The sequence below is a fragment of the Pelodiscus sinensis genome, chromosome 15 (genome assembly GCF_052426305.1).
Source record: "Pelodiscus sinensis isolate ZL-2025 chromosome 15, ASM5242630v1, whole genome shotgun sequence".
NCBI lineage: Eukaryota > Metazoa > Chordata > Testudines > Trionychidae > Pelodiscus > Pelodiscus sinensis.
Genome location: NC_143066.1, coordinates 28,194,824 through 28,219,866, shown reverse-complemented (window position 1 = coordinate 28,219,866; position 25,043 = coordinate 28,194,824). Strand labels below are relative to the sequence as shown.

The window sequence follows — 25,043 nt, the reverse complement described above, 5'->3', positions numbered from 1 at the left end:
CTTTATCTAGATTAGCTTTCCTTTTATTACAGACACTTCATCATGCCAATCTACTCTTGATAATCAACCTAATGTGACCAAACTGCATCTTAGAAATTAGAGCTCCTTCAAGAGGATTATAATCTGGCAGGCATGTCTGCCTTTTCAGGTAACCCGACGTATACTGATTTACACCAGATTTTTCACTTTACCCCCAACTTCTCATACATCTCACTTTTTAAAAGTTATCAGTAAATGCAGGTTCATCACCCTCTGTATATAAATAAATAGCCGTGATACTTCATGATGCACACAACTACTCTGTAGTTTGACCGCAATTTATATAAAACCTCTTTTTAAAAATCTGCATTTAGTGTATAGCTGCAAGGAAAACATGTTAGTGGCCCAAACAGAACTGTGCATAAGCTTGAAACAAAACCCTATTAATTACAAAAGCATAAAAGAAGTGTCTGTCGAAAGGTGGTATAGTATGAGTCACATAATCCAAACAGTGGACCAGCCATTCAGGTGCCTAGTCTCCATAATCTCAATTTCTGCTATCCTCTAGAAATGTAATTTTTTTTAAATACAATGACAACTTCACAAACCTATTAATACACATATAATAGCTTCCTGCTTCTCTTTTGTGAGTGAACAAATTATTTCACGCAGACTTACTTGTTTATTATAGTCACATGTTGTAATTTTCTTTTTGACTAAACTTGTTATTTAGGATTTTTCTTTATGATGCTTTGAGTATGAGACTCCAGCTGAGTTTCAGACATGATGACAAATACTAGAAGAACATTAAATCCACAGAGAGCATCTTTGCTATGTACCTTTTGTTTGGCATATCAGCCTCACTGTGCAGGATTAATATATGTTAAACATTTTATTCAAAGCTAATGTGTCCTCTGGCAAAACTTCAGTTAGAAATTAGACATTAAAAGATGGCAATACGTTTGTTGCTGTCAATGTTTTCAGGCAAGGAAGCTTCTACCAAAAACAAACAAAAAACAAAACCCCACAACCCACACATAACCAACCCCAAAATAGCTTTCAAGTCACAGGCTGGCACAAATCCTCAAATGTGTAGTTGCATTCTGTTACTTACCCCAAAAATGGTCAACTTCGGTTTGCTCCTGAATCAAAGATTCATCCAATACAGTAGATATCAGAGACGTATCACTGGCATGGCTATTGAAACTACTTTGGCTAAAAATAGAAGAACTGGACACATTTTTTCTTGGAGTATGTTTCATAGTGACAGACTGTTTGCTCATACTTTTGCGCTGCTTTCCTGTTCTAAAGAAAAAAAAAAAAAGGCAAACATGGAGAGAAGCCATAACATTAAACAAGAACATACTCAAAGACAGTTATCAATGGTGTGTGTCAAACTGGGAGGGCACATGCAATTGGAGCCAGCAAGGGTTAGTTCTAGGACTGATACTACTGAATATTTTCATTAAGGACTTGGATAAAATAATAGAAAATATACTTGTAACATTTCAGATGACACTGAGTTGGGAGGGGTTGAAGTCACTTTGAAGGACAGAATTAGAATTAAAAATGATCTTGACAACCTGGAGAATTGGTCTGAATTCAACAAGATGACACTCAGTAAAGACAAGTGCAAAATACTGCACTGAGGAATGAAGAAAAAGAAAAAAAAAATCACATACACAACTACAAATTGGAAACTAACTCGCGAGGTGATAGCATTGTTGAAAGAGATCAGGGGTTACAGTGCCCTTCCCAATTCAATGAATACTAATGTGATTCAGTTGTGAAAGAGACTAATATTATGGGGTGTATTAAACAGGAGTTCCATATGTAAGACACAAAAGGTGACTGTCCTGCTCTACTCAGTACTAGCAAGGCCTCAGCTGGAGTACTGAGTACTCTTGTAAATATGAGGGAAGATTGGAGAGAGTCCAGAGAAGAGCAATCAAAATGATAAAGACATTAAAAAACTTGACCTATGGGGAAAATTTTTAAAAATGCACATATTTCATCTTCTTAAGACGACGACAACTAATGAGCAACCTGATAACAGTCTGCAAAAATGTTCAAATACAGTGATCAAATACAGTGATCAATTGTTGTCCACAGCCAGTGGAAGTTGGACAAGTAGTAACAAACTTAATCTGGAGCAAGGGAGATACAGGCTACATATTAGGCAAATCTTTTTAACTAGAAGGGAAGTTAAGTTCTGCAATAGGCTTCCAAGGGAGGTTGTGGAAGCCGAATCCTCTGAGATTTTTAGGAATGGTTGGACAAACATCTGTCAGGGATGCTATAGGTTTAGTTGGTCCTGCCTCAGTGCAGGAGGCTGGGGGCTGGATTTGACCTTTAAAGGTCTCTTCTAGATCTACATTTCTATGATTCTGTACACAAGTATGCCAAGGGCTGCATTTATTTTTGTATGATTAATTTAAGTATTTCATTTTGGTGGGGATACACACTGCACTCAAAATGCTTTTTAGGCTAACCAGTTTCATTGGTAACCAAAGGTACATACAAAAGAAACATTTGGTTTGTCTCCCCTTGCTTTCAGTATATAAGTGCAAACGTTTCAGATCTTTTATTGAAGACTACATATTGAATATTAGTTATACACTTCAAGTTTTGCACAGGAAAATTTGGCATGTCAAGGGGGTTAGATTAGATCAGTGTTTCTCAACCAGTGGTACGAGTACCCTTAGGGGTACTTGAGAGAAGTCTGAGGGGTATGTCAACACAACTGAAATTTGGAGAAAACTGAATTTTGTTTTAAGTTTTACAGCGCTTTATTATTGTTTTACTTTTTACACCCAAAAATGTCATTGCAAACCCGGCTACAATTAAGTTGTTTAAACAAATGTGTTGCAATGGTAGGGAAAAAAGTGTGTCTGAAAACGGTAGGTACTGGGGGTACTTATAATTTTTTTAAAGGGTTACTTTATAAAAAAACAGTTGAGAAACACTGTATAAAATGTGATCTCCTAATACTGTGATTCATATACCCAAATGTTATATATCAAAATATCAGCCAAGTAACCATAAACCGTGTAGAGCAGTGGTCCCCAACGCGGTGCCCGCGGGCGCCATGGCGCCCGCTGGGGCATTTTTAGGCGCCCGCCGACAACCCGGGCTGGCCCCGCCCCCGGCGCACTGGAGGCGCCGGCCCCAGGCGCGCGACACTCACCGGCGCCTGGTGCGCGGCGCTCGGGCGGCCCCAGCCCCGGGGCACATGCGGGCGCGCGGCGCCGGTGCCGGCCCCAGGCACGCAGCTTGGGCGGCGCCACCAGCCCCGGGCCCACGGCACAAGGGGCTCAGGCAGCCCCGGCCCTGGCGTGCCCCAGGACGCGCGGCCCCGCCCCCGGGCGCCCGGTGCGAGTGTGGCCCCGCCCCCGGGCGCCCGGGAGCCCGTAAAGGTTGGGGACCACTGGTGTAGAGTTTCATTTAAGGGCTCTGATGAGTTCTTATGAAGAACAGACAGCTTTGTATGTTTTGTCATCTGAATTTTCATAATTTAAGCCCCAATCCTGGAAAGACTGAATTACCAGTTATTTCCAGTGTGTAAGGTTGTCTCATTGGCTTCAGTGGAACTAATCTTAAGCAGGTGAGTGCACAGTCCTATCAACTTCAAGGAGACCACTTGCAATACATACAGTTCAACAGGTGAGAGTTTGAGAGAGTTAGGATCATAAATTTGCTTCTATTACAATCAATTTCTCATTTAAGATATTTAATTTTACAATCAAATTTGTGTTCTAAAATGTTTAACAGATCCAAAAATATTTGTTTCATTGGCAGCAAAAAAAAAAAAAAAAAAAAAAAAAAATTAAGAGGGAAGTATTCCAAAGACTACATAAATAAAATTACTGGTGCTACTGAGCTGGCACACAGCACATTTTGCCGCAGAATTCCCATCTCAGTAAAATGCAACCAAGCTGACATTTAGTCCTCATTCTACTGTTGAAAATTATGTTTAATACCAAGAAGGAAAGGAAGCCATCTTTTTCTTTTCAGTTGTTTTTTTCTGTCCAAGGCTAAGACAAAATTCCCTTGGCATTAAGACTGAGATACATGTAATGTAAACTCTTTAGTTATAGTTTATTGGGGGTTTTACCATTTTTTACTGCAGTAAGAAATTAAATAGTCTCTTTTGCAATGCAACATTTTGACTTATACAAAATATATATAAAATCTGCTTACCTGGATGATTGGTCTGGCAAAGACATGTTTCCAGTATAGGAACTGCTATGTACGCTGTCATTTTGCGCATCATCTTTTGCGCTATATCCTGCAGTCACCAAGCGTAAACTGCGTCTTGACATTCTTGGAGAATCAAACACTGGATCCAATTTGTGTTCAGTCTCAAAATCCAGGGCAGTTGAAGAATAACTTGAACTAAAATAAAAATAAAGCTGTACAATAACCATTTTTAAAATACTTCAATTAACCAGTTCCCTCCCAAAAGTCTACAGTTTTAACAAACGTAACTTATCCCCAGTATGGTCTTGATCCTGCACAGAGAACCACAGAAGTTCCCAGCATCCTTACAGAACCCAGGGTGTTCAGGGTGTAGAGGTCTATGTACACAGTTGTCACTGTACGTTCAGGGCCCACAAAACACTGTTAAACAGCCAACAAGTTACTAGCAAAGTAATTGCTTACGTCTGTATGTACAATATAGATAAGAAGATACAGTACACATATTCCAACAAAGCAAATAAAAACAGCACTTTACAGAAAATACCCCGTAATGATATCAAAATAATCTAATATCCAAAAAATAATTAAGTCCATAATTTTCTAAATACTGACTGGAAAAGTATTTGCTGAATTAAAGCCGAAGAAGAAGTTACTCACCCTGTGTAGTAACGATGGTTCTTCGAGATGTGTCCCCGTGGGTGCTCCACTCCAGGTGTCGGGTCCCGTCCCGGCGCCGCTGGTCGGAAGTTTTCCATAGCCGTAGTTGGGCCGGACCGCGCATGCGCGAGCGGAGCGCGCGGCGTTCGCGCCTTTGCAACGGTCCGGCCCCCCCCCTTGTCAGTTCCTCTCACCGCTCGGTCCCTGAAAGACAAAGCAGAGAGACCCGGAGCGGGGAGGAGGGTGGGGCGTGGAGCACCCACGGGGACACATCTCGAAGAACCATCGTTACTACACAGGGTGAGTAACTTCTTCTTCTTCTTCGAGTGGTCCCCGTGGGTGCTCCACTCCAGGTGAGTACAAAGCAGTAACCCAGAACGCGCTCCGGGTCAATTATTTTCTACCGTGGACAGTACCGCAGAGGCTACTGCAGCGTCTGGAGCCCACCGCTTCGTTATGGCATAATGCCGTGCGAAAGTTATACTAGAAGCCCAAGTAGCCGCACGACAAATATCCGCCAGGGGAACTCCCCTTGCAAATGCAGTGGAAGTCGCTACAGCTCTCGTGGAGTGAGCCCGAGGTAATGAAGGAAGAGGTTTGTTTCTAATTGAATGACATTCCATAATACAGAGTGTGATTAATTTTGCAATGCGTTGAGTGGAAAGTGCCTTGCCTTTCGATCTAGGTGCCAAAGATACCAACAACCTGTCGGTTCGTCTCCACTGGCGCGTTCTGTCTATGTAGAACGACAGTGCACGTCGGACGTCAAGTGTGTGGAACAGAGCGTCTCTACTGGAGGAATGAGGTTTGGGATAAAAGGTCGGAAGAACGATAGGTTCATTGATATGGAAAGAAGAACAAACTTTGGGGATAAAGTCCGGATGTAATCGGAGCGTTACTGTGTCCTTGGAAAAAACAGTGAAGGGGGGGCTTGCCATCAGCGCCCCCAATTCCCCTACCCGTCTCGCCGATGTAATTGCAAGCAGGAAGATTGTTTTCATCGTTAAAATATGTAGCGAAACCGATGCCAAGGGTTCGAAAGGTGGGTGCATAATGGTATCCAGCACTAAATCGAGATTCCAGGAAGGAGAGGGCGCGCTTCGTGGCGGATATAAGTTTTGAAGTCCCTTCAAGAACCTTTTTGTAATTGCGTGAGAGAAGAGCGCAGAACCCCCTACTGGTTGATGAAAAGCACTGATGGCTGCCAAGTGCACTCTTAAAGACGAAAGCGTAAGACCTGACTCTCGTAAATCAAGGATGTAGTCCAAAACGTTCTGTAGAGGAGACGATAGGGGGTGTATATCGTTCTGAATGCACCAGTCAGAAAATCTCCGCCACTTTGCCAGGTAGGTATTCCGTGTAGACTGTTTTCTACTATGAAGAAGTACTGTCTTGACCTCTTCGGAGCATAGATTTTCATCTCCTTTCAACCAGTAAGAAGCCACGCCGTCAGATGCAGCGACTGCAGCCTGGGGTGTAACAGTGTCCCCCCTTCCTGAGTGAGGAGATCCTGATGGAGAGGAAGAAGATAAGGTGGTTGAATTGACATCCTGTGTAAGAATGGAAACCAGGCTTGTCTGGGCCATGCTGGAGCTAGGAAAATGACCGTTGCTGCCTCTAACCTGATTTTCTCCAGTGTTCTGGCGATAAGCGGCGTGGGAGGAAACGCATACAGAAGTGCTTTCTTCCACCTGATCAGAAACGCATCGCCGAGAGAGCTCTTGCCGAGCCCCGCTCTCGAGCAATATAGGTGACATTTCTTGTTGTCGTATGTTGCAAATAGGTCTACCAGTGGAGTACCCCATCTCTGGAATATGGCAGATAGAATGTCTGTCCTTACTTCCCACTCGTGATCCGTGGGAAACTGTCTGCTGAGGGAGTCTGCAATCACATTGGCGGTGCCAGGTAAGTACGATGCTGTTATGCTTACGTTGTTCTGTATGCACCAATTCCAGCACCGCACTGCTTCGGCGCATAGGGAACGTGATCGTGCTCCCCCTTGTCTGTTGACATAATACATCGCCGCTACGTTGTCTGTCAGTATCCTTACTGTAAGCCCTCTGATCTGGGGAAGAAAGTGTTTGCATGCGTAGAAGATTGCTCGAAGTTCCAACAGATTTATATGCAGACGTCTCTCGTTGAGCGACCATTTGCCCTGTATTCGCTCGTTGTCCATATGGGCTCCCCAGCCTATGAGCGAGGCATCCGATGTTATCTGCACTGTTGGTTGCTGTCGATGGAATGGAACTCCCGTGAGAAGGTTTCTCGCTTCTGTCCACCACTGCAGCGATCTCTGAACATGTGGAGGTAACCACACTAGCTTCTGAATGTCGTGCCTCACGGGGACGTAAACCGTGGATAGCCAATGCTGAAGGCTCCTCAAGTGGAGGCGTGCATGAGGAACTACTGCTGTGGCCGCTGCCATGTGCCCGAGGAGACGAAGGCAATTGTGTACCGATATGGTCATGTTGCCAGTGAGTATAGTGACAAGATCCTTGATTGCCTGAAATCTTTCTTGCGGTAAGTAAGCTCTTGCCATGCGTGAGTCTAGGTTTATCCCTATAAACCTTATAAACTGAGTTGGAATAAGTGTCGATTTCTGCTTGTTGAGAAGGAGGCCGAGTGATTCGAAAGTTTGTTCGACCATCGCCACCATTTGTGACGCTTCTCGCTGCGTGGCGCCTTTTATTAAACAGTCGTCCAGGTACGGATATATTATCACCTGTAACCGACGCAGATAAGCTGCTACGACGGCCAGGGTCTTTGAAAACGCTCTGGGCGCTGACGCCAGCCCGAACGGTAGAACGCGATATTGAAAGTGATCGTGGCCTATCATGAATCGTAGAAAACGTCTGTGCGCAGGATGTATTGTGATGTGAAAATACGCATCTTGTAAATCGAGGGCAGCGAACCAATCGTTTAAATCGAGGGACGGTATTATGGAATTCAGGGTCACCATTTTGAAACGCTGTCTGCGAAGATAACGATTCAAACCTCTTAAATCGAGAATGGGCCTCCAACCCCCCGTTTTCTTTTCCGTTAGAAAGTATCTGGAATAAAACCCTCTTCCCTTGAACTGATCGGGGACCCTCTCTATTGCTCCGATATCCAGGAGACGATGAACTTCCTGTTGCAAGAGATTTTCTTGAGATGGATCCCTGAACAGGTACGGGGAGGGTGGGGTGGTGGGGGGGATGGAGGTGAAAGGAATGGTGAAGCCGTTGTTTATGACTTCCAGCACCCATTTGTCCGTTGTTATCTCGACCCATTGGTGGTAGTAAGGTCGTAAGCGGTGGTGGAACATGGGTTTGTCCAGGTTGATTGGTAGTGTGCGCTTGCCCTCGACCAGGGAGTCAAACTTGCTGCTTTGAGGCAGCCGTGCCTGTCACTCTAGGTGGTGGTGGACGCCTCCGCTGGGGGCGCTGTCTCGATCGCGCTTGGTCGAAGGGGCGATTCTGCTGTCTCCTCGACTGATAGTCATACCGTCTCTGGTATGGGAAATAACGCCGGCGACGGAATGGTGGTGCGTACATGCCGAGCGTGCGAAGCGTTGTTCTTGAGTCCTTCCCAGTATGAAGGATCTCATCTGTTTTCTCCGCAAACAATTTTATCTTATCGAACGGGAGGTCTTCTACCTTGGAGTGCAGCTCCTTAGGTACCGCGGCCGTGGCGAGCCAAGAAGATCGCCTCATTGATACCGCTGTTGCTACTCCCCGAGCAGCTGTATCAGCTATATCCATAGCTATCTGAAGATTGGCCTTTGAACACGCATAGCCCTCCTTCAGAATAGACCGTAGTAGCTCCCTGTCTGTCTCTGATGATCTCTGAGACAGCTCAGTAAGCTTTGTTATACTATCAAAGCTATGATTGGCTAGGAGAGCTGTGTAATTCGCTATGCGAAGGAGCAACGTGGCTGACGTGTAAACCTTACGGCCAAAGGCATCCAGTTTCTTCGCCTCCTTATCAATGCCCGCATTTTTCAGCTGCGGGTTCTTAGCCCTTTGGAGAGCTGCGTCGACCACCAGCGAGTTTGGTTGCGGGTGAGTGAAAAGAAATTCTGAATCTTTAGACGCTATAAAATATCGCTTTTCTGTCGGTTTTGACGTTGGTAGAGTCGAAGCCGGGGTACGCCAGATTTCCGCAGCTGATTGGAGGATAGCCTCGTCCATAGGCAAGGCGACCTTAGATTGTTGTTTAGGGTTTAGGTTCCTCCAGAGCTTGAATTGTTTCGTTGGAGTGTCCAATATCTGAACCTCCTGAGATTGGGCCACTCTCCTAAACAGATCTTGAAAGTCCTTTGTGTCGTCTGGGGGAGATGGGTCCCCCTCAAACAGTGCGTCGTCAGGGTAGGATGACGACATATCTTTTTGTGACATATTGTGCAGCTGATCGTCCCCATCCGATATCTGCCCTTCCTCAGGCTCAGATAGCTGGACTGAAGGTGAGTGGGTGTGCTGTCGAGATGACGCCCCCTTCCAGTCCTTAATTGGTGATAATTGTCGCGATTCATGAGGGGTATGACAACAACAATGGTCAGGACGATAGTGATGCCTTTCATATTCGGATGCTTGATGGCCCCTATGATCAGGATGATCAGGCGAAGACCTTCGGGAGGAGTATCTACTGGCATACCTCCTATGATAGGATCTTGGGGGGGAATAACTTGGTGAACGAGATCTATATGATGATTCCCTATAGTAACGATGACATCGCCCGTGACGATCAGAATAACGAGACCTTGATCTGCATCGCGGGGACCTTGTTTGGTGATGAGAAGATGTGCGATGAGTAATGCTTGGTGAATGAGAGGGAGAGATTGAAGGCTCGAGTGAGGGTGAAATTGAATGCCTCGTGACAGATTTCTTAGCAGCCTTAGTGGGGACTGCAGAGACAGAAGGAGTCTCTCCCCTTTGCACTGATAAAGAAGAATGGGCAGGGGGAGGACTAAGCAGGACTGCTTCGTCCTGCTGTGTTACTGCCCTAGCCGGCACCCCAGGCAGCTGTTCTTGCGGTGCCGTTGCAGCTGCAAGCTGATCGGCCGGTGCCGAGTCGGCACGGAGGGGGGCGCTCTGTTTATTATGCTCACTGAGCTCCGCGGTGCCGTGTGGCAGGGTTGCATCCGGTGCCGGACCCGGTGCCGGCTTACCCTGACTCAGTGCAGGCATTTGCGGTGCCGTTCTGACTCGCGGCTGGGCAGACTGCCGCGGCTCCAGCCCTTGGAGCGGTGCCGAGCGCTGCGTGTCAGTTGCGCTCTCAGCGGGACGTATAGCCGGTGCCGATGACGTGCGGCTTGATGTTGCCGCCTGCGGCTTTTTTGATCTCTCCGGCTGTCTCGCGGCCCCGGAGGCTCCCTGTTTATGTCCCTGAGACACACGGGACAATGAGGGGGGCGGGAGGGAGCGGGCAGGGGAAGCCCTTTTCTTTTGCGTTCCCGTTGCCGGTGGAGACTTCGCTCTGTTACCGTGCCCTCCGGGCGCTCCTGATAGATGTTGCTCAGAAGGCTGTAGCGCTTTATCACAGAGGAGGAGCTTTAAGCGCATATCTCTTTCTCTCCGCGCTCTGGGAGTCAGCTTTGCGCAATGAGCGCATTTTTGCGGGACATGCGACTCTCCCAGGCATCTAACACAGGCTTCATGCCCGTCAGAGGCAGGCATAGCCTCCTTGCAGTGTATGCACCGCTTAAAACCTGGTGAGCCAGGCATAATCTCCCTCTCTCGTCCTCTTCTTGTTTTGTTTTGTTTTGTTTTTTTTTTTTTTTTTTTTTTAATTAACTACTATTCTTTATCTTCGTCTGTTTTCTTTTTCTTGTCTTTCTTTTCTTCTTTTTTTTTTTTTTTTTTTTTTAGACGGTCCTGTGAGGAGAGAAACGGCGTTCCGCCAGCGACCACGGGCGGCTGAGAGGAACTGACAAGGGGGGGGGCCGGACCGTTGCAAAGGCGCGAACGCCGCGCGCTCCGCTCGCGCATGCGCGGTCCGGCCCAACTACGGCTATGGAAAACTTCCGACCAGCGGCGCCGGGACGGGACCCGACACCTGGAGTGGAGCACCCACGGGGACCACTCGAAGAAGAAGCAAGTATTCTATTCCAAGAGGGCTACTTTGTGTCGTGTAAGTTCACCCTAAGAAGTGATTTTCTACCCAGTTAAAATATATCATGAAATGTGAATTAAGACACAGTAGAAAAAATATTTACACATTCCAATTCTAAGCCAAGGTTGCAAACATTTTGGTCCAGCTTAATTGTTGATATCTAAACAGCCACATGCTGAGAAAGTTTAAAATTCTAAACAGTTTGTAAGAAATGAGGACCTTGACTGAACTTTTGTATAGGCAAATGTATCCAGAGTTGTGCCAATGGGTTTTTTTAAAAACCAATTTAGTTAACAGGTGAAAAAGGCTGTGGTCAGTTCTTAGTTGATTTAATTAAAAACAGATCTAAGCCAAATTGAAATAAGAATATCTTGCAAATATTTAACTAACCTGGTTTATTTCAACTGGTATAAGTTTATGTGCAGATGGTCTCAAAGCCTCTCTATCCTTAGCAGTGAAGCAGACAAATAATTCAGAGTTCTGAATCGGATTACTTTTTTATACAAACAGACACTCACGGAGATAACTATTGCTAGGAGAAAGCATGCGCTATTCAGTTTTGAGACTCAAAACTATCTAGGAAAAAACTGAGTAACAGTTTAACATTCTTTAAGACAGGAGACAGTTGGTGCAAAGCACATACAATTTGTCTTTATACAAGAAGGAAATTTTCATTATTCCAACTCAAACAAAATAGATTATTATAAAATGTCTTGGAGTAAGAAACCCTGGCTCCCTCATGCCACTAGATGTCGGAGAAACTATGTTTGTAAGCATATAATACAGACGTCTGGCAGTTAAAATCTCCTGGATAGCAGCTGTTCATTCCTAGATCAGATTATTATAGGGGAATGTTCCACTGAAGCCAAAATCTCTGCCGGGCCACTGGCCAGGTACAAAGTTGACTCCAGAAAAGAGATCAATGCCAAATTATGAATACACCAGACCTGATGTAAAATTTTGGTCCACCAAGGTACACTGGTCAGAGGTGTGAATGTCACACCCATGAGAGATATGGCTTACCTAACCTAAGCACCAGGGATTTTAAAATGTAACCGTTTAAATGGTTAACCGATAAGCATGAGCTTATCAGTTTCTGTTACGGTTATATGATCACTCCCACTTCTAGGAGGGATCACTGTGCTCTCTGCAGTATAAAAGTTATACCGTAGAGGCTGCAGCATGTGTAATTGATAGAATTTTTAGTGGTTACGTGGTAGGGATGTTAAATTGGGGTTAATTGACTAGTTGAGTAGTCAAAGGAATTTCCATCGACTACTTGATAGGCACTTCCGCATTCCTCATTTGAAAGACCCCACCTCGGTGTTTTCAGCTGTGCATCGCTGCCCCTTTGAAATGCCACCTCACCATTTCAAAGGGTCAGCCGTAGAGCCTGGGGTCAGCTGAGGACTCCCCAGTTGACCCTGATTCCACACAGCATTTCTCCAGCTGAACCCATGCTCCATGGTGCTAAGGTGTTTTAAAGGGACAGCGCCTCACAACTGAGCCATGGATCAGCTGTGTGGCAGCTGCCCCTTTCCAGCACCGCCTTGTGGTTTCAAAGCGGCAGTGCCACACAGCTGATCCCTTTGCTGTTTCTCTCTTATAGAGGCAGCGGGGGGGGGGGGGGGTGAGGGAGGGGAAGATCGACTAGTTGACAGACTGAAATGCTTATCGGATAGTTGACTAGTCCTTAACATCGCTATTACATAGTTACCTTTTTAAATGATTTTTACATCCCTACTAAGTACTGGTGTAGACACCAGTAGATCAATGGCCTCTCCCCTTCCATTATTGTAAGTATCTATACTGTAGTGCTACACTGATTAGCTCTATTAGTTATGCCACGGTAGTGTAGACATACCTCAAGTCTGTTTTTGAGCAGTTCTACGAGATATACCAGAAATGTTCAGTTTCACACCAACATCTCCATTGCAAGTAGCAATAAAGCCAGTCAGATTGGTAAATTCTATTATATCTGTTCCTTCCTTGCCATTGGAACTTTTTATTGCCATGTTATTTTTATATACAAGTCAATACATCATGCAGTTTATTTGCGCACACATATATTGCACCAGAAACTTAGATCAGACACCAAACACAAAATTTCCCTTCTGAATGTAATTACAGGAAGGCAAAGGATGTTTGAGAGAGAGATTTGGGCCCTAAGTGTTCCTGTCAAAATTTATAATAATTTTAGGACTCTCAAGAGTAGCAAAAGTTAGCTGAATATAAGCTTTACAGAGACATTTAGCAGAGGAGGAAAAGTTACCTAGAAAACAAAGTGTTCTTATATTCTGTTATTCATTCTTCACCATGGAAGATTAGAAACATATCAATAGTTTATTATTTATTTGAGAACATCCCTGAACAAATGTTTCTTGTGATCCGATTTGCTATTTGCACTTGCCACCATGCATCTGTTTTTTACTCTTCTGCCAGTGATACTTACAACAAATACGTAATTCACACGAACACCACAAAAGTACACAGAACAAATGACAGCTGCTAATAGCTTTAGTTTGTTTCCATTAGCAAACACTTCTACTAATTTAAAATTTTAATACCATGAAATTGTTTTTGTAGATACAATTTTAAAGTCTGAATTCACAGCAAATAATCTAAAACTTCATGAAGTCATTTTTTAAAAACAATTCAAAACTCTTGCACTTCGATTTGTTTAAGAAGTGTAGTAGGTTTCTTAATACTAGAGGAGAGCCAAAATCATCTTGAACTTCACTGACACAAATGAATAAAACTATGAACTCTATTTTCCCATATCATACAACTTCCATATTTTGGAGAATGATTTGTTTTTCCTATTAGGGAGACCACTAAAAGCTTTCTTTACATATGAGCAGTTCCCTATCCATTCAGGTGGGGATCTGCTCCAGCTCCCACCAGTTAACCTTTCACATCCCTAGTGACAGCATGGGCTTTCATCTACTAACAGGGGCATAAAGTTACTAATCTCAACGGAGTTAACTACCAAGTTTCACTGAATGAAGCAGAAACAGAAATAGGTCCACTGAGTTTACCATATATTAAAATATGTATATGGGTCAATGCAAGTATAAGTCATTTTGCAAGTATTCTATGGGATAGACAGAAGTTGCAATAAAGTAGGTAAGGCCTCTCCAGTCACTAACAAGTTGGAGAACAATTCCAGTGCACACAAGTAAGCGAAGGACAATCCATGTACCTATGAGTTTCCAAGCAAGTAGATTATCAGCATATCACTGCTCATCTTTGTCTTTCTGGTTAGGATATGCATCAGCATGGATAAACATCTGTAGTAACAAGTTTGCCCTGGAGCGGTTACTCCCTTGCCCTATTCCAAACAACATAAGCAGACTATTCTCAATGTACAGCTTCTAAACATTGATATTTTAGGTTAATTTACTGAAGTATGGATTGAAAGTTTCTGAGTTAATCTTTTAGTTCAATGAGTACAAGACTCCTTTCTGTCAGTCAGACATACATATATTTTACTTAATTCTCAATACCCTGGGAAAGTCTACTTTAAGCCCAAACCTTTTCCATATGGAGGGTAAAATGGCCTGAATTGTCAGAACCACAAATCCTGTGAGAAACAAGAGGGGCTAAGTTTGGAGGTTAGTTTAATTAAAGTCTGTAAATTTTACATTAATAAAAAAGGGGATGAGATTCTCAGGTTCAACTTACATGCCGGGAAGGCTGAAAGATATAAGAAATCAGGTTCCTTTGACTAACGCCCAAGATACAGAATACTCATTAGTATATCATCTTTTTCTCAGTACAAGTGCAAACATTTAGGATCATGCAGTAACTCCTGTTAGGATTAATGGATGCTCCCATGAATAAATCATAACTGAGGCTTCTAACAGATTCCTAATATCTGGATTTTTCCTTTTCTACTGAATATTACAGTCTGTTTGTAGCCAGCACAGAAAATACAAGTCAATGCCCCGTCTCAGTTTCTCCCAGGAGTGACATGAGTATGCTAACCAAGCTATCTTACTGGGGTAGTTTAGTATTTGTAAAGCACCTTGAGGCCATTAAACCAAAGGACAGCATAAAAAAAATATATATACAAATACCCCACAAAATAAAGCAAAAAATAAACACTTATTAGGATATGGAATAGGGATGTTAAATTGCGGTTAATCAGCTAATCAAGTAGCATTTCCATCGACTACTTGATTAGTCTATGGGGGGGGGCACTTGCTTCATTTAAACTGCAGAACCGCAGTGAGGGTAACAGGAGCCAGACATGTAGCAGCCCGGCTCCTACTACATTTAAAATGCAGCGACGCAGTGGGGTTAGCTCCTGGAGCTGACACGAACCAGCAGGCTCTTACTATATTTAAAATGCAGAGCCATGGCAGGGTTAGCTTCCGGGGCCAGCGCGAGATCCAGGACACTGCGTTTCTGGCCTCCCCTCCCCCCCAATTGCCCATACCGTGGAGACAGTACTGAAGGGAACCCGCTTTTAAGCTGGCTCCCCCCAGCATCAGCTCCTGCTTCCCCCACCACTTGCTACCTGTGACACAGAGGCAGGCGGGGATGGAGAGAAGTGAGTAGTCGACTGAACTACTCTCTTACATCCCTAATATGGAAGAAAGTTCCCTCTGTAAGATTTTCCAAATACTATTTATCCCAAGGAGGGCTGACTTGTGCAAAGATGTCATTATATGCTATAAAAGATCTCAGCAAGCAAAGAGTGAGATGGAAGTCCTACTCAATCAATGTGCCTTGAAGTGGCCAATGGGCTTTGAAGTTTATACTCAAGACTTTGAATGCAAATCTCAATGTGCCAACTTTCCCTCCTATTTTAATGCAAGTGTTGCCAGAGCTTCAGATGGTATTTTACTCTAAATTACAACTAGACAAAGCATTTGCAGATACTTTTCTGTGATATAGAATCTTATTTCAGAGCCTATTACAAAAGTTGCTATAGCTTAAACCAAAGCTATCAAGAATAGATGCGTCCAAGAATAGATTAGTTACCAAACTTCAGCTTATCAGCCTTTATCCTTGTCTCAGCCAGTTGTTTATCTACAATATGAAACGTGACAAACTAGCCCAATGAGATGCTATGCAGCCTTAGCAAATTTCACTTGCCCCATTCTCTCCTCCAAAAACATCCTCACAAGATTTTCACCTATACAGAAATGACAAAATGCCCAGTTTACCGATATCACCCAATTATCCTCCAATATGTAAAGTTGCCCTGCCACTCCTTTCACCCAAGCCTGAACAAACTTGTAGTCCTTACTCATACAAGACTCTCCCCATCAATTTCACTGGGTGTAAGAACCATAAATTAGAACCTATAATAGAGTGGAGGGGGAGAGGTCATCAAACACTTAAAGAGGTAAAAAGGGTCATGACTAAAAACTTATCAAACCAATGAATTTTTCTCTAGGGCTATGTCTAGACTGCAAGCCTCTTTCGAAAGAGGCTCTTTCGAAAGATACTTTTGAAAGAGCCTCTTTTGAAAGAGAGCGTCTAGACTGCACGCGGAACTTTCAAAAGAGCAAGCCGCTTTTTCGAAAGAAAGCACCCAATGAGTCTGGATGCTCTCTTTCGAAGAAGCCCTATTTACATTCAAGAACGCCTTCTTTCGAAAGAAGCACTTTCGAAAGAAGGCGTTCTTCCTCGTGAAATGAGGTTTACCGCCGTCGAAAGAAAAGCCGCGTTCTTTCGATTTAATTTCGAAAGAACGCGGCTGCAGTCTAGACACAGGTGAAGTTTTTTCGGAAAAAGGCTACTTTTCCTGAAAAAAACCCCTGAGTCTGGACACAGCCTAGATGAAAAAAAAATTAAAGTACTGCCTCTGCCAAAACATTTGAACCTGGACAACACAACAAATTAAAAACCAATATCTGGAATAACACCAAGAATTATTTATTCCCCCTCATTCCAGTTTAATTTTATTTTAACAGAAGCTGGCTATTTGGAGAGGCTACAAAGGTAAAATTTAAAAATGACTTTTTGTTTTAGATGATTATTCAGAATACAATATCTTAAAATCAGGAGGAAAATGACAAATGAGATTCTAATTTCATTCGTGTATTTTTCAATAAACAGAGAATAAATACAACTTACAGAATAGACAAAAAATGTGCGTGAGTAATTTTGACAATAAATCTGCAAGCTTTTCATTCATTATGTGAATTTCCCAGTGCTCTCTAACAGTAAGTTTCTTAAAATCCTCATCCCACTCCCCAAAATAACCACATTATTTATAATGCAAATGTAAACATATCTTCCTCTAAAGTAAAATATTTATGGATAAGAAAAAAAAGTTACTTTTCTATAGGTTGAAGATTGATGTCGCCTTCTAGCCCCGTTACATACTTCTAGCCCCTTTAGATACTTTTGTGAATTTAGAAAACAGATTTGCTTAAGCAATCCCAAGTGCTTATCTAAAATAGGGGTGGGGAATAATTTTTGGTGGGGGGCGGGGAGAGAGTCCCATTCCAAGATTTTGTAAGCAGTCAAGGGCCACACTTTTCTGTGCAGGAGGTGTGGGGTCTATAATGGAGACTGAGTACAGAAAGGCGCACAGAGTAAGGGACTGGGGTGCAGGAGATAGTGTGGGGTCTGAGAGGGTGTCTGGGTGAAGGATGGGATTGTGACCGGGGCAGGGGAATGGGGTGCAGGGTCTGGGAGGGTGCTTGGGTGCAGGAGAGGATTCTTGCCCGGGGAAAGGATGGAAGGGGTACAGTCTGGAAGGGAGTTATGACCTGACAGGGGGGTGCAGAGGGTTTAGATGGTGACCTGGGAGGGGGGGGGGGGAGAGTTGGAGTGCTGGAGGGGCAGGGGTGCCAGAGGCAGGCTCTAGCTGTGAGGCACTTATCTATGCCAGCAGCCCTGTAGCACCCCCCAACCATGCTGGGCTCCCTGCCTGTTGCAGCCCCAGACCGCTTAAAAATACAGGCTGTTCCCGCCACATGGCTCTCAACTCTGGGTGGGGGAAGAAGCTTGCAAGGCCCTGGCTCCCAGGCCAATCTCTCAGCTCCGAATGGCTGGCTGTTTCCAGCCAATAGGAGCTGAGAGATTGGCTGAAGTCAATTTTTATTGGCCAGTTGCTTCAGGCCAATAGGAGCGGAGGATTGGGCTGGGGGCGGGGAGAACACAGGAAGCTTCCCCACTCCCTGCAGAGCAGAGAGATTCAGAGACTGCACTTTAAGCTGTGTGCCTGAGGATCCTAGCAGGTGGCTTGGCAGGCCGAATCTTGCCCAGCCCTGATCTAAAAGGTGGGGTTTATGGTCAAGAAGATTTACATTTCTCCTTTCAGTGGGATAATATGGATTAGAAACTACTAGGGGACTGCACCAACTCCTCCTCTCTCTGGCAGCTTTTGCGGCCAGAGAGCATGACAACATCATTCTGTTGCCCAGCAGGAAAAACTTTTTTATATATAGACAGAGATATTACCAAAAGTAGTTGGTGATCTGAAGTGATTTAGCTAATGAAAATGAACGATACAGTGGTCAGTTTAATAACCCTACCAACAACTAGCTCACCAAAATTCAGTTATAGCTACAGTAACACTCCTGCCAAATTCTTATTTATTTTGGGTGGAATTCCACACTCTGTCATCTACTGGAGTCAGAAACAGTTATGCACATTAATGGGAGAATTTGGCCTGACATATTTGTTTTGTGAATAACATGCTTATCCTAATAAAGTTTACAAATCAGTTATTTTGATTAACTACACATGAAGCCATACAGAGCGATCAATGTATAACTGTTTTAAAGACATTATAAACAAGACAACAATGGTTTCTAGGTGGAGGGTCAGTCCAGTTTAATCATAGCAACTAGAATAATGAATCATAGTCTTAGTCACCATCCTTTTGGTCCACAATTTACAACTTTCCAAATTAAATGTACACATTATCTCCAGAGAGGAAACAAGATGAGACATTGTATCTATAAAATACACTGCAGGTATTTTTAAACTTTTTTTTTTTTTAAAGCAATTACTTACCATGACAGCAAACACTTCTAGCATTAATAGCATTTTGGAGTGTTTATAATTTACCCATAAGAAATGAAGAACTCTCACCTGAGTGCATATGTATAGCCAGTGTTCTCTGGCACACATTGGGGTGGGGTGTACGTATGTAGACGTGAAAAATCCATGGTGATTGTTTCAAATCATACTGCAAAAAGGTGAAAATAAAGTGATGCAATGGTTTTAAAAGTATTTAAATTCAAGGTAGAGCCCTTGCTTTGTTCAGCCTGTTATGGAATGGTGCAAATACTGCAATAGAAAAAATTTCTGGCATTAAAAAAAAACCCCTACATTCCAATATATAAAGTTCACTTTTTTTTTTATGTTACTGTTCTTACTAGATATCCTTATCAAAACTGCATGAACCTAAACTGTTTCCTCTTGAGGACAGTTTTCCTTTTGAGTAGGCCTAGGCTGCAAATACCAAAAATAGATTTGAGTTCTCTCGAATGCCATCATAAAATACATCAAGCTGCTATCACTAATTATACCACACCACTTTCCAAGTGATTGACAGATCCCATACTGTGCTACACTATTAAAAAACCCCAGAGATTTTACACTACCTGAAGTAATACCTTTAAAATATCATCAGTAACTCCATGGCCACTCTCCAATTACACACTAGTTCCTAAAAGCTTTTATTATATGCTTTTTGCCACCTACAAAGCCTAATCCTATTGTCAACTAAATATTTTACATACAGTCAAGTTGTTTTCTTTAAAAGTCTTCTGAATATCATTCACTAAACAGTAGAGTGTAATTCTGAATTATCTTTCTTAAAAAAGAAAATTAAATGAGGAGCAGTTCACTATTTTGGGATTGGTACTAAACTAATCTTCTGAGTAAAACACTCAGATGCACACACCCAGACAGCCAAGTCAACAGCAATCTAAGTCACACAGCTGGAATTTGGAACATTTTCCTGAGCTGCTTTCAGTTCAGGTTTTTGAAGGGACTACTTGTAAAGATCTAATTTAAAATTTGTATTGAGTATTGAAGTAAGAATAGGGAAATGATGTTTTCATTCACACCAAGAAAATAATTTTAGGACAATTTAAGATACGTTTGCTCACTCTTCTTCAAGCACTATACTTCAGTAAGTGGACTAGATATGTTGTTTCGGGCCCATGAACGTATTAGAGAATAACTGGAATAAAAGAATAGCATCAAGCACATTTTAACTTAGACCCAAAATTTCAGACAGTGCTCCCCTTTTGCAAGTGCTATTTGTGCCTGCAAATAAAATGGGGACACATAAGTAGTTGGATAACTACGTATTTGTTCCAACAGACAACTGTAGGTACAAAGATACAGGTACAGTTTGTGCAAGTATTAAAGGGACTAGGCTTTTGAAATATAGTCCTGGATGTTGCAATACGGATGGTAATAGATACTAGAAGCCATCAAGCTGTATGTACACTGCAGTTCCACTGCTACAGCTGAACCAGCAGTAACATTGGCAGGTATTTTTTTTTTTTGCTAGAATTCTCCAATTTAGACATGGTCACTAGTTCCTAGACTTTTAGGGTACATCTAGACTTACTTTCACTTTTGAAAGATATGCAAATTTGGTGGTAATTTGCATATCTTTTTCCAATCGCTTTTTCTAAAGTTTTTTTTCAAAAAAGCGAACAGTTTAGACACGGTTCTTTAAAAAAAAACAAAAAAAACCCTTTTTTCAAAAAGAACCTTCTTCCTCAAAAATTGAGGTTTACAGGTTCTTTTAAAAGGGGGGGGGGTTCCCCGAAAGAACCGCACCTAAACTGCTTGCTTTTTCTTTAAAAACAAAAAACAAAAAAAAGCCACTCAGAAGATATGCAAATTACCACCGAATTTGCATCTCTTCTTTCAAAAGTGAAAATAAGTCTAGACTACCCTTAAGAGTAAACATCTCTCTACAGATTGGACTAGCTGTCTAAATCAGCTGCCACACTTCTACGATAATCTGTTGGCCTTTGGACACCAAAGATAGAACAGTTCCAGAGAAGAGATCTCCTCAAAATTTGTTAGATCTCCTGTTCCAGAGCACATCTGTTTTCTGAAGCTTTTTACCTGACTGGGTTATTTGAGGGAGAGGAGGGGGGGTTAATAAGGAAAAGATGTTGACTGAGCACTGCAGGCTTTTAAATAAGGTCCATACATTTTTGGACAGGACAGCCAACATATATAAATTGTAAGTATTTTGCTTTTCAGTAAAAGGTGGCCAGAAACTATGCAATGGATGGATTTAAATACACACACAGGTTTTGAGAGAAAAATATCAGATTTTTTTAATTACAAGGGTTTTTTTAAATAAATCTCTTTAAGATGGAACCTGATTGTAATACAAAATGTATTAAGGCCTAGTCTTATCTCTTAAAACATTTAAATGAAAAATAAAGATGCCAAATCCAAGAACATCTACCAAGAATCTGAGTTGAAAAGTTTGCTTTCCTATATAAAGGAAAAGTTGGGAGGAAAATCATCTAACTTTTGAGGTCAAGCTTTATTAATATGCCACAATGGAAAATGTAATGTATTAAGGGCTTGATTCTATAGGAGACTGGGGGCTTTGTTACCTTTTGCAAGAGACTGGCAAACTCATCTAAAAGGCATTGGGATCCAGCCTTTTACTCCAGGAAACATCAGGCATTTCATTAGAATCATCCACAGATCCTATGTGAGGGGACTTCCTAACCTGTTTTATAGTTTCTCACTTCCTGAGCTGTGACTCACTCATTTCTCAAGCTTGCATATTTATGACTCCATCCCGCAAGAAAAGTTACTCTCCAGGTCACAGAGAAACTCTGATCTGCCCTCTAGCTACTAACCCTTGCTTCTGGATGGTTTATATCAGTTCAAGTAAATAGCCCTGCTCTGTGCACAGTCACAGATACAAACAAATCCATTAGTTTCTCAGCTGACAATCTCTCTACACCAAAATAAACAAACTACTGCAGATGAAAAAAGAAATGTGGGTTAGTCACTAACGGGACTGTTAGTTCTTTTGTTTTTAATCAGACTAAGGGAGTTATGCAACTAGGGAGAAAAAGAAACCAAAAATCAGCAAGCCTGATCCCAAAGCATAGCAATGTAGGAAGAAACAACAGAAACAACCTAGGAATGGAGGGGAAAAACCTGCTATGGCTGCAGGTCATTAAAAAAAAACCTATGTGGGAATTTATTTTCAAGAAATTTCTGTTCTTTTTTTACCCAGAAGAACACATGCTAATTGCAAGTGCAACAAAGGCCTGACTGTCAGCATGAAACAACAGTGTGAAAAAAAAAAGTTTTTCTGATCGCCATGATTTTGAAGATAATGTGGACATCTGTACAATTTGGCTCAATCAGTTAGTAAACTTATTTTTGAACCATTCTTATAGATTGCTTACTGTATCATACTAGGCTATTGTATGATAAGCACCCTTGGGACCTGACTGATCCCAAATGAGGGAATTTGCTGGATCCAGGGAGGTCCCCTGCCACCAGCCTCCCAAGACTGTCTTTCCCTCCTTCTGGCTCTGCTCCAGCCCTGCTGCTACAGGACTTGGGGCTTGGCTCTAGTCCACTTCTACCAGCTGGCTGGGGCTCTTCTGGGATAGAGCTCCCCAGCCACTGCGGCCCCGCTTCTGTCCTGCCTGGCTAGGGCTCCCTGGGGACTGGGTCCCACTGCTGCCGCGCTGGGCTAGGGGTCTCTCACCACTGGACTCCCAGCTGGCATGGCTCTCTGATTCAGCAACATCCGTGATCCTGCCGGATGACAGATGTTGCCGGACCAAAGTCCCAGATTTAGAAGGTTCAATCTGTAAAACCTTCTTTGATAGTGTTGGACAAAATGCAGAAAAGACTGCTACTGTGTTGCTGATGATGTTTACATTTAAAAAGAATTTCAAGACACACTGAAGAAAAAAATACCTCAAAATTTAAATTGCAGACAATAAAAAAGGAGAGGGATCAAGCATTTACTCCACCTCATTATCTTGCCAGTATTCTCACACTGAAATAGCAGGGTAGATGTCTAACAGCAGCAGCATCTTCAGCAATAACATGTACATCCATATATCAATCATGCCAACCATAATAAATTCCAGCATGGAAAGTGAAACATTCACACAGTATATGTTCACTGCTGATGCTTTAAAGAAGTCACACCACTGAACTGATGGAAGTCACTAGCCAAGCACCTGGAACCAGAGTTTGTTGAAGTGCAGTATCTGACATCAACAGCCTCTTCTGCAGTCATAGGCTTTGTCTACACTACACATTTTTGTGGCAGAAAATATGCTAATGAGGGACTCGTTAGCATAAGTTGCGACATCATTAGCATATTTTCTGCTGTTTTTTGCGAAGCAGCATACCTTATGCCTCTCTGCCGCAAAAATGTGCAGTGTAGACAAAGCCATAGAAAAAAGCATTTTCTTCATTTCATTCAAAAGTGAGAAATCAAATGAGAGTTGAAAAAGCAAGAAAACTTACCACCCTTTTCTAAACTATGAATAAAAATGAGATGGGATCAGATCTAGTTTTACAAGTTTGAAGAACTGCCAAAGCAACTTAGGAGACTGTGAAGTCCCTGGAAAGTTAGATAAGTAGGTACTTAAGCTCCAGTTACTTTCACATAGATACATTTTAAAATTTCCCAGACTGATAAAAGATTTAGTTTAATTCACTGACCGTTAATCCCTGTGTTCCTTTATTAAAGTTAGGGATGTTAAAATGCGTTTAATCAAGTAAACATGGAACTACTGAAATCTTAAGTGGTTACTTTTGGGGAGAGCAGAGGAAAGGCGGTTCCCCAGGAGCCAGTGCACATGGGCGGCCAGTTTTTAAGCCAGCTCCCTGTATGCACCAGCTCCTGTCTGCCCCTTTTTCCCTACGTCCTCTCCCCTGATATGGGGGCAGCAGCATGGGGAGAGAGGGGGGAGAGCTGGTGTGTGCTGGGAGCCAGCTTTTACGCTGGCTCCCCATACATACTGGGAGCCTGCATGTAAACCGTGATTGTTAAATCGATGAGCCCAGGTTCATCGGTTAACCGTACATGGTTACACTTTCACATCCCTAATTAAAATCATTCAGATGTAAACATGTTTTGATAAGAAATGTATCAAACATTTAAAGTTTGTTTTGTTTAATAAAAATAAATTTTATATGCTGTTATGTGTTTAACTTTGCCACCATCTTAATAATTAGACAAATCATAAGCAAAAAAATATCTAGTAAATAAGTAACAGATCAATCTGCTGAATCTATAGCTTTTATTTTGGTGTATGTATCACTCTTGTATGTAAAATCAGAGATATGGACTAGGGAATGGTTTATGGTTTTAAAGGGTGCAAATAAAGCCATGAAGGGGGTTCCCAGTGCTGGGACACCTCAATGTCTGGGTAATCACCGGAAAGTAAGACAAGCAGGAACTTAAACTGCAGTCTCCTTTGTCCTTTCAGTCTAAGTAGTGTTTGGTCTTAGAAAGACATATGACCACACCAACTGGTAGGGTCTGACCAGGTAATTTTCCGTGGGAAGGGACAACGTAGAAACAAAGACTTGCCACCCAAAAGGAAGGCTGTTTAACATGTAGAGTTTTCAGGCTCTTTGTCTTCGGCTGGTATGTCACTCCCAACAGAATAAATCAGACACCCCAGGGAAAAAGATCTTCCCTGGCTTGGAGGTTTAGCTAAAATAAGCAGTTTAAAGGTAGGGATGCAAGGGAGTAGTTGACTTGTCGGATACTCAAGTAGACAACTCGTTTCCTGCCCTCTTGCTGCCTATGTGTCAGTGGCTGCTGGGGGTGTGGGGGGAGGGGAGGAAAGTGGGAGCCAGCTCATGCCGCCCTCAGGAGCTAACTCCACTGTGGCTCTGCAGTTTAAATGTAGTACAAGCCAGGCGTGCAGCAGCCGGGCTCCTACTACATTTAAACTGCAGAGCCACAGCAGTGGTAGTGAGCACCTCCCTCCCCATCCACTAATCAAGTAGTCAATGGAAATGTCATTGACTATTCGATTAGCTGATTAACAGTAATTTAACATCCCTTTTAAAGGTAAGTTTGCAATAAGCTTCAATGTGTTAGAACTAGTTATACATTTTCTGTTTAAAATTTGTAATTCACTTTGCTCCATCTGTTTTCA

General features: G+C 42.7%; 1 protein-coding gene across 20 annotated transcripts in view; it reads right to left on the bottom strand.

Annotated features, from left to right (window-relative positions):
- Positions 1-25,043, bottom strand: part of SUN1 (Sad1 and UNC84 domain containing 1) — a 72,539-nt gene that overhangs the window by 32,182 nt on the left and 15,314 nt on the right. For 17 of the 20 annotated variants that reach the window (XM_089769274.1, XM_075899540.2, XM_075899547.2 and 14 more), the window contains exons 2-4: positions 18,988-19,084; positions 4,180-4,374; positions 1,094-1,284 (exon numbers count right to left, since the gene is read on the bottom strand). In XM_089769274.1, coding sequence (XP_089625400.1) covers positions 1,094-1,284; positions 4,180-4,374; positions 18,988-19,064 — 463 coding nt within the window. In that variant the 5' untranslated portion in view covers positions 19,065-19,084. Of the gene's footprint in view, positions 1-1,093; positions 1,285-4,179; positions 4,375-11,316; positions 11,643-18,987; positions 19,085-25,043 lie in introns of those variants that run through there. The other 3 variants (XM_075899544.2, XM_075899543.2, XM_075899545.2) reach the window with 2 other exon arrangements.